The sequence below is a fragment of the Marmota marmota genome, unplaced genomic scaffold (assembly GCF_001458135.2).
Source record: "Marmota marmota marmota unplaced genomic scaffold, marMar, whole genome shotgun sequence".
Classification (NCBI taxonomy): domain Eukaryota; kingdom Metazoa; phylum Chordata; class Mammalia; order Rodentia; family Sciuridae; genus Marmota; species Marmota marmota.
In genome coordinates this window covers 11,918,552-11,928,223 of record NW_026000242.1, presented here as the reverse complement: position 1 = coordinate 11,928,223, position 9,672 = coordinate 11,918,552, and the positions used below count along the sequence as shown (strand labels likewise).

The window sequence follows — 9,672 nt, the reverse complement described above, 5'->3', positions numbered from 1 at the left end:
TTTTTCCCACCCCCCCCCCCCCCTCAAAGTAATTTTCCTGGACAGTTGAGTATACTGCTAAAAATGCAAATGGGCCTCAGAGGAACTCACCTTTTCCTCCTAGTTTCAGAGAAGAAAGTGTAGCCGTCCGGTTGAGATTGACAGTGAAGACTCTGTGGAGGGAAAATTAGTGAGACATTTGGTGAGGATCTCAGCTGCAGGATACACAAGTTCAGCTCACATCTCTGCCTTTCCTGGGCACCCCACCCTCTTCACCTCTTTTGTGCTGACTTTCTCCATGACACAATCAGCAGATCATTCAATATTGGTCTGCTCTATGTTGTCTTGACTAGTATCCTTCAAGGTCTTACTTCCAGACAGCCTTTCCCATTCCCCATCCCCACCAGCTTCACCAGGCTGAATTCCTCACAGGCTAGTACACGTCTCTCGTCTTTGTTCAAGACAGTTGCTCTGTCTATAACACCTGGTGACATGTCTCCTGGCTGTACCTGTCTATAGGCTCAATAGTAACTTTTTCTATGAAGTCATTTCTCCCTGTTCCTAACCCAGACAGATCTCCATCAGGGGAGAAGTACAGGGGAAGCTGAGGTGTCTGGACTTTGTCTCTCTGACCTCACAGTGAACTCCCACAGGCTGGGACCTCCTCACATTCCCTTTCTTCCCTACTCAGCTCAGTGCCCACCACAGTGGAGTCACTTATGTCCTGTCTTTCCCTCCCTTAGAGTCAGTCTTGCCCATCAAGGCCATGAGAGTAGCGTGTACATTGTGAATGAGCAGAGGCTGGCGTGTTCTAGTGGGTGTGTGAGTTAGAGGGGTCTGAGACCAGGCTGTCAGTGGGATTGTGCTATTTCTCTTGCAGATTGTCATTTTGGTCCTTTTTCTGTTGTTGCATGGGGTGTGGAGGCTTTAATGAGGTGAGATGGGAGGAAAGTTCTTATTCTAATTAGGCTTGGCTGGCTTCTAAGCAACTGCTGTCATTGTGAGGCTGAACAGTAGCAGTTCCCTTGGGCTTCTGCTCCTGTATGTCACCCTGTGGGCATTGTAGTCCCTCCTCCGAAACCAATTAAGTCAGACCAGGCCAGAGCATGACTGGAGAGAGCAAAACAGCCCAACAGACTCACCATCAGGGTCACCAGCTACCAGAAACTGGGCTGTTCACAGTGGACATAGCCTGGTAGTCAGGCCTGCCCTTTCAGTACAAAATGACAGCCTGAGAACACAAACACATCCCAGCACTTGGTTCCTAAGGTAAAGCTCATATCAAATCCAGAGCTGGGAGGAAGGTTTGTTGTTCAAATGTCATGCTAGCTTTAAGTAGCCTCACCTCAGAATCTGATGGCATTCATTTTCTGTGACAGTGGGAAACCTGTTCTATTACACAATCACCACCTTCCTGTTAATAAGCCGTTTCCAAAATGAATCTGTGTTTTAAATAGTGATTCTCTAGTTTGCATATAGAGAATCTGAAAGAAAAATGGTGCCCAGTTTTCTCTGTTTATGTGGAACATAACTGGTGTGGTGGTGGTGGTGGTGGTGGTGGTGGCGTGTGTGTGTGTGTGTGTGTGTGTGTGTATGTATGCACATGCATGCGCGTGCATGCCTGTATGCATATGCACAGGTGAAAGGCATGGCAGAGAATGGTAAGCAGAAAAGAAGCACCACTTCTGGTTTTTCTGCGTTTCATCCAGATTGTGCTTTAATCCTCTGGGTCAATGTAAAACTGCAAAGACCCAAATAAAAGTCTAAAAGCCCAAAGCAAAGTGAGACAAGTACTTACTGCAGCTCAACTTCAGTTAAGTCTTCAGAACCAGAGACTATCCAGTTTGCCTTGAGGAGTGGGTGCTTGAAGCTGGTCACGTGATACAGGGCGCTGCGGTTGCAGTCCTCATCTGCGTCTTGCCAGAAGCCCACTGAGTGGCTGTTCTTGTCAAAGGCCTGCAGGACCACAGCGCTGTCATTGTCGTTCACAGGAACCCATACTAGGAGAAAAGAGTGAGAAAGCCATCAGACACCTGCAGTGTGGGCCAGGGCATAGGGAACAAAATCAAAATAAGTGTGAGGAAAGACACTTGGGTACATAGATGGACTGGGTTGTGACTCAGTGGTAGAGCGCTTGCCTAGAATGTGTGAGGCACTGGGTTTGATTCTCAACACCACATAAGAATAAATAAGTACATAAGTAGAATAAAAAAAATTTAAAAAAAAGAATGGGTACATAAAGCATGGTACTATTTTTGAAAAAGTTGAAGAATGTCTGGAAGGAAATACATTGAGATGTTAATTGTGGTGACCTCTTGGTAGTGATTAGATGATTTTAATTTTCTTAGTGCTTTTTTTTTTTTGGTGTGTTTCCAAATTTTCTACAGTGAAAGGTGATTGAAAGACCTGTCCTCTAGCCTTGGTTTGCTACAGAGGGGTGGGATCCTAGGAATAAATTTCCAAACCTTTCTGAGCTAGGCTGGCTTGGCCTCCTCCAGGGGAGTGTGAGGATGGTTAATGGATGTGAAAGTGTCAGGTGGGCTCTTGAGATGTGCTCCAGGAATATAATACTGTTGCTAAGTAAAAGCAAAGTACATCCCAGGAGTGCTAATGCTCTTGGGCTCTGATGTTGAAGGTATGGGAAGGGGGTGAGGTTGGGGGGGGCGGCTCTGAGACCTAAACTAAATACCTGTCAAATAACTCCTTAGGCTTATTCTCTGCTCTGATGAGTCTTCCCTTGTGACCCAGCCTGGCATTTACTTACAGGGACCTTGCTGATACTTGTTAATTTCAGCATTCTTATATGTATTGGGGGAGAAAATTTGAAGAGAATATTTCAATCTCTCCATTTCCTCCCTTAGAAGATGGCTCATGAGTGAATTCTCAGTATTAGGCTGATGTTGTCTGCAGGGATCTCTCACCACCTGAATGCCTTCAAAGACTTCATCACAGAATAGAGAAAGTGGATCATGTAGCTCAAACAGTCCTGAACTGAATTCTAGCTCTAAAACTCAGCAGCAGGCTGTGTCACCTTTGAGCCTTTGTTTCTTAGTGTTCATCCACACTACACCCATTTCTTGAATGCCCACTTTACACCTGTTCTGGGTTTGGGGATAAGGACATTACCCCTCATTATCTGGGATCATGATACCTATCTAGAGATGTTCCTGGAAAGATTAAAGAGAAGAATGTTAAAATCTAACACATTGTGGATGCTAAATAAATTGCAGATGTGATTATTTTTAGCACACTACATTTCTCTTGGCTAGTTGTTTGCTTTGCCAATCAAAATCAGCTGATCCAATTCCACCAGCCCCGACTTGCTCAGGGAGCCCTAACATTTGTCCTACATCATGGCGGAAGGTGACGCATGATGATATCATTCAGATAGTCATTAACTCTGTCGGTTCTCTAAGAATGTGTTCTTGCCTGTTCTTTCTACTTTCCCCCTTTCACTCTGGATTAAACCCTCTTTTCTCCCTTCCTAGGCACCTGTATCCCTGGATTTCTGGCCTCAAGCTTTTCTCCCTCAGGCTGCCCACTGTGGCCAGACCAGACTTTCTCCCACAACCTGTGCACCAGGACACATACCTGTCCAAGTGTTCCTCCTTCTAAAGCATTGAAAAATTCCTGCTTTTTTTTTTTAATATTTCTGCTTCTATCTGGTCAATAATAATACCCAGCACATGGTTTTCAGGACCCTAAAACCAAGCTTCATTCTGTTCTTTGTATTCTGTTCTAGGAATAATTTCTCCCCGTTCTGCAAATGTACCTAGCCCACTCCGGGCCCATCCCTGGCCCTGGCCTTCATTCATGTCTGGCTGCTGTCTGGAATCCTTCCCTTCTTCCCATTCCCTCTTCCGCTCCAACATCCTGCCCATGTCCCTTCTCTGGACCAATTTAGCCCACTTTTCCTCTCACACCTGAAACATTTACATCTTTTACTGTAAAGTTGAGAACTAAATTATACTTTGAGGTTTCATCTGTGTCAGTATCTGGCTATCCCAGTTCTGGGCACCTGGAGGGCAAAAAAATAACTGCTTGCTGATTGATTTTAGAAGTTGTCCATCTGATGTGGTACTTTAAACTGCAAGTTAAGAAAGAAAGGCCAGCAAATCATATCCCTCTTGCCCAAAGAGGAAAAAAAAAAAATAGAGGCAGATGCTGACCCAGCACAGGCTTAGAGTAAATGCCACTGCATTAAGGGTTTTTCTCTCCTAAAATCAAAACAGACCCAGGGAACCTGTTCTAAGATATTGCCTGAGCTGTGACTGTCTCTTGGTATCTGCCAAGTCATTTATACTTGTCTTACTAATGTCGACACAATGCTCAAACATAAAAGAATTCTGAAACCAAAATAAGGAAAGCAATTGGCTTGGGTCGGCATTTACTCAAAGTCCCTAGAAGCCCTGAGTCCTGGCAGTGATGATCTACAAAGGCAGCCACGGAGCCTGCTGGGTAGTTGTTGGTGTGGAATCTGGCTCTTCTTATCCCTGTGGGTAGAGGATTTTGATCTTCAACTTAAAAGTATACCCATCACGAGTTGGATTACCACAGAGACCTCACATGTCCCTTCTGAGATGGAATCTGATAATGTGCATAGATGGGAAAACATTCAAAGAACCCTCATTCTTTTCCCCCTTCCCTTTTCCTGGCTCCTGCTGGTGCCTCTGTAAACACTGTGATTGCCTTTTCCCCCAGTGGATCACCTTGTCTTCCTGTTGCCCTCCTTTCAGAAATCTGCCATGTCTCCACAGGGTCTTCACATGATAAGCTTCTCATTTTCCCACTTCACTAACAAAAATCCTTCACCCCATGGGACGGCATATGACATCAGGGCCCTGCTGGCCTTCTTGCCACAGTGCCTATGAATCCTTGATTCATGCACATACTTACTTGGTACTCATTATATTATACTATCCTCCCTGCCATGCTAGAATGAGATCCACTGCCTGAGGGAGTGGGACCTAGTTAGCCCCATCACAACTCAAGCACTTAGTGGCAGTCCCCAGGAAAGAGTAGAAAGAACAGATAAGCTAGGCTGAGTGTGTGAAGGCATGCCATGGTTGTTCACCTGCTGAGGTCAAGAATCTGGAGACTGTGAGTGCAGCTGTCACCCTGGAGTCCTCTGCACGATGTGGTTAGACTTTTAAGAGAGGCGGGATAGCACAGGGGATAAGAAGACTGGATCTGAAGCTAGACAGATCTTGTTATTTAGGATCAAATATTAGCTCTGTTACGTTCTAGCGACCTTAGGGAAATTTTGAACTTCTCTGTGCCTCCATTCTCATGGGACAATAATATCCCTTAGGTAGTACCCAGCACGTAGTAAAGAGTGTTGGCTCTCATTTCTGTAATTAAGAGATGTGCAGTCAGGGTCAGGTCTCTGGTTCATATCCCAGCTCCACAGTTCCAGGTGCCCTGTGGCCTGAGGAAGTCACTTAGCATTTGTGCCTCAGTCTGTGGACTAAATACATTCTTACATATAAAGCATCATGTCAAACATTGTTGCTGCCTCATGAAACTAATTAGAACCCACATTCTTTTTTTTGTGTGTGTGTGGTACTGGGGTTACTAGGTTCAATCCAGGACAGAGAGCATGTTCCTTGACTTCTGAGTTTGACTGATTCCCCAAAGGGGATTTATAAAATACTTTCTAGACACTTCTAAGGAAAACATTGGATTAAGAATAGAAAGACCAAGAATCAAGAGCTGGTTCTGCCACCGGCTAGCAGTGAGACCCTGAGCACAGCATTTAACCTCTTTCAGCTCCGAGTTTCTCACATATAAAGTGGGATGGTGATGTTTTCCCCATCTGTCTAGTTGGTAAGATTTTTTGCCCATTAGGTTAAGTGCAAATGAGGCCTCCTGGAATTGTATGATCATCACTGCGTCACTGATTTGTCAAATGGATGTAAAAAAAGACTATATACCGCAACGCAGTTATGTCCCTTAAAATGATAAAAATGCCCATTTTATTTGTCAGAGAATTTGTGCCAGGTGTGCTTTTGCTGGGCTTAGTTAATCTGGGCCTTGGACTTCCATGCCTCTGTGGTCCAGGGAACCTGCAGAAATAGTCCCCTTGGTCCACTTTCTCACATAGTTTTGTTCTTTCTCTTTCTTCCCTCACTTCCCGACCAATTTAAAAGCATATGTTTTTCGTAACTGAAAGCAGGGAAGGAGGGGTGTGCTCTGAACCTGTGACTCATACCCCTCAGAGAACAAGGGACAGCAGAAAGAATGGCTTTTACTCACCTGTGTAGTTTGTGTTGTTCTCAAAGACGTCTGGGGTGACTGTGATGTTGGAGTTGTTGGTGGTGACGAATGTGTCAAAGACCATGCAGTTGTCTTTGTAATGTGTAGGGCTGGCAGAAGAAAAGTACAGTGCACAGCACAGAGACAGCCCCAGTTGTAGCAACATGGATCGGGGGACTGCCATGGCCTTGCTGTGTTTGGAAGTGGCTGAGCCTGGCACTGGTGAGGCTGACAAAGACCGCTCCCCTGTTTATATGCTCTGGGGCTGGGCTTCTGCATGAGGTCAGACATGCAAATCTTTGTCCCACCCCTCCTGGAAGCACACTGCCTTCTGGAATTTGGTTCAAGACATCACTAGCAATGATGAATCACCAGTTGCTAGTCACCTGTCCCTAATGATCCTTTACCTACTTACTCCAGTTTTGCTCAAGAAGGGAAATGTTCAACTTAGAGTTTCATTTTGCTCTCACTCATCTCAGCATCTGCTATTTGGGGAAAGCAGTTGAGAAGTGTTCAACACCAACGGAGGGAAATTCACACAAGTAATTACCACATACTTGGTCTGTTTAAAAGCTCTGTTCTTTCTCCTGCAAGAAATCTGGGTGCAGGAGCCCTCTTTTGTTGAATTATTACACATCCTTTTCCAATCCTCCTTAATTGAAATGTCTCCAGTCTCGAGTTCATTTCATGACTGGTACAGAGCCAGAAAGACTGAATATAGATTTTTCTTTATTTCTTTGGAAGGAAACAGCTTAGGTCCACCTTGTTCCTGACACTTTGGTCCATAGTGCCATAATACAAGGAAACTATTAAAAAGAAAAAAAAATCAGGAAATAGGATTTTTTTTCACATCTCCCCTCTGAATTTTATAATTTACTCACTGAAGGAGAAAAGAGGAAAGAAATAGGGTACTTTGTGAGTACAAACAAAACAAAACAAAACAAAAATACCCCCAGAATGTAGGATTGAATCAAGGTAATATTTATAAAGTGTTCCTTCGAGAAAGGACCTCTGATAAAGCCATTCCTCCATAAAACCATAAGAACACTGGCCAAGATCAACTTTTTTAGAACTCTGGAAATTAAACAAAGTCCTGCAACAATCTACAAATATTCATTTAAAAAAAGTGGTTGGATATCACCAAGAACAGTAAGCCTTGAGGCATTTTAACCTGCCTCGTTCTACTCCCTGGCCCCATCTCCATGGGGGCCTTGTAAGCAAACAACCTTATACCTATGGTAACTGTGAAGACCAGCAAAATAGCAGCCAAGGGAAGGGGACAGCATGGGCTTGGACCTTTCCAAAAATCTCTCATCATAGAGAACTGCCACTACGTATCAGTATTTGGAAGTTGCTTTATAAAGTTGAATTCTGAGTTTGTCTTTATTTCACCTGACTCAGAACTTTCTCTGTGTGAACAGTCTTATCACTATGATTTTTGTAAAAAAAAAATCAATATGATTATGTCAAAATGAACCCAAATAGTATGCATAAATATAATATGCTAATAAAAGCATGAAAAAAATCAGCAGGAATTTTTAAACATTTGCCACTTCCTGAGGCAATGATTCCATTGGGACGAACAAGAGACTGAGCAAAAATCAAAAGAAAAGACTAGAGGATGAGAAGTCCACAGTGGGCTTTAAAAAGTTCAAACAAATTCTTGGGAATCCTGAAAGCCATGTGCTTGTGTGGGGCTACGAACATGCCCAGGAAATACCCAAGAAATGTCTCTCCCATTTGGCTGAACTTGAAGCTTTGACAGGCAGGAGGTGAAGGTTAAAGCAGAGTTGTAAACTGCCCACCTGACCAGGTACCTACCTGGTCTAAGGCATGCCCTAAAATAAACACAGAGAAGCACTTAGCAAAGATGGTCTTGGGACAACTGGACTTCCACATGCAAAAGAATGAAGCTGGACCCCTGCCTTATGCTGTTAAAAATTAATTCCAGATGAATCAGGGAACTAAATGTGAAACTATGAAATTCTTAGAAAAAATTGTAGATGTAAATTTTCATGACCTTAGTTTAGGCAGTGGTTTATTAGGTATGATGCCTAAAGCAAAAATAAGCAAAGAAAATAAAATAGGTAAATTTGACTTTATCAAAACTAAAAGGTTTTGTACTTCAAAGGGTACTATGAGTGAAAAAGAGAACTTAAAAAATGGGAGATGATATTTGCAAATCATGGATCTGTAAGGCCTACTATCCAGAATATATAAAGAACACTTGTAACTCAACAGAAGAAGACATATAATCTAATTAAATGGCAAAGGATTTGAACACTTTCTCCAAAAAGAAATACAAATGCTCAAGCTGGGTGGGGTGGTGATCCTAGAATTCTAGCTGCTTGGGAGACCGAGGTAAGATTTAAAGTTCAAGGGGAGCTCTGGCAACTTAGTGAGACTATCTCAAAAAAAAAAAAAAAAGACTGTTGTAGAGCACTTGCCTAGTATTCACAAGGCCCTAGGTTCAATCCCAGTGTGGGTGTACACACACACACACACACACACACACACACACACATGATACCATACAATGAGATACTACTTTACAGACTATAATCAAAATAACACAGAATAACAAGTATTGGCAAAGATATGGAGACACTGAAAGCCTCATGCATTGCTGGTGGGGAATATAAAATGATGCAATTATTTTAGAAAACAATTTGAAATTTCTTCAGAAAATTAGACATGGAGTTCATACTATACAGTCAAAGGACTCCACTGCTAGGTATATGCCTCCCCCAAATAAAAGCACATGTCCATGCAAAAACTTCTGCATGAATGTTTATAGAAACATTATTCAAAATAGCCAAAAAGTGGAAACAATCCTTTATCCATCTACTTGTGAATGGAGAAACAAAATGTGGTATGTCTATGCAATGGACTACTATACAGCTATGGGAAAGGAATGAAATACTGATACATGCTACAACATGGGTAAACCTTAAAAAGATTATGCTGAGTGAAAGAAGCCAGACACAAAAGACCACATATTGTGTGATTTCGTTTATACAAAATATCCAGATTATGCAAATTCATGGAGATAGAAAGTGGTTTCCAGGTACTAGGGGAAAGGGTGAAAGGAAAATGACTGCTAATTGGTTTGGGGTTTATTTTAGGGGTAAAGAAAATGTTTCTGGAAATAGTGATTATGATATTATAACCTTGTGAATATACTAAAAACCCCTGAGTTGAATTTTGTGGTATGTGAATTATCTCACAATAAATATTTTAGCCATGCAGGCAAGTTGGATAGTAGGAGGATTGTGTCAGGGCTTAAGTATTATATCTGTTCAGAATCCTGGATTTGGGAGAACCTTTAACCTACTTAAACTTTTGTCTCCACTGTTCACCTCTCTACCCTCTGTGCTAGAATTAAATCCAGACCTTGAGCATGCTAAGCATGTGCTCTGCCCCTGAGGTCCACCTACA

The 9,672-nt window shown here is 42.7% G+C and overlaps 1 protein-coding gene across 1 annotated transcript in view; it reads right to left on the bottom strand.

Annotated features, from left to right (window-relative positions):
• Positions 1 to 6,462, bottom strand: part of Plet1 (placenta expressed transcript 1) — a 10,098-nt gene extending 3,636 nt beyond the window's left edge. The window contains exons 1-3 of the mRNA XM_015489677.2: positions 6,235 to 6,462; positions 1,778 to 1,979; positions 91 to 152 (exon numbers count right to left, since the gene is read on the bottom strand). Coding sequence (XP_015345163.1) covers positions 91 to 152; positions 1,778 to 1,979; positions 6,235 to 6,418 — 448 coding nt within the window. The 5' untranslated portion in view covers positions 6,419 to 6,462. The remainder of the gene's footprint in view (positions 1 to 90; positions 153 to 1,777; positions 1,980 to 6,234) is intronic.
• Between the last annotated feature and the right edge of the window lie 3,210 nt (positions 6,463 to 9,672).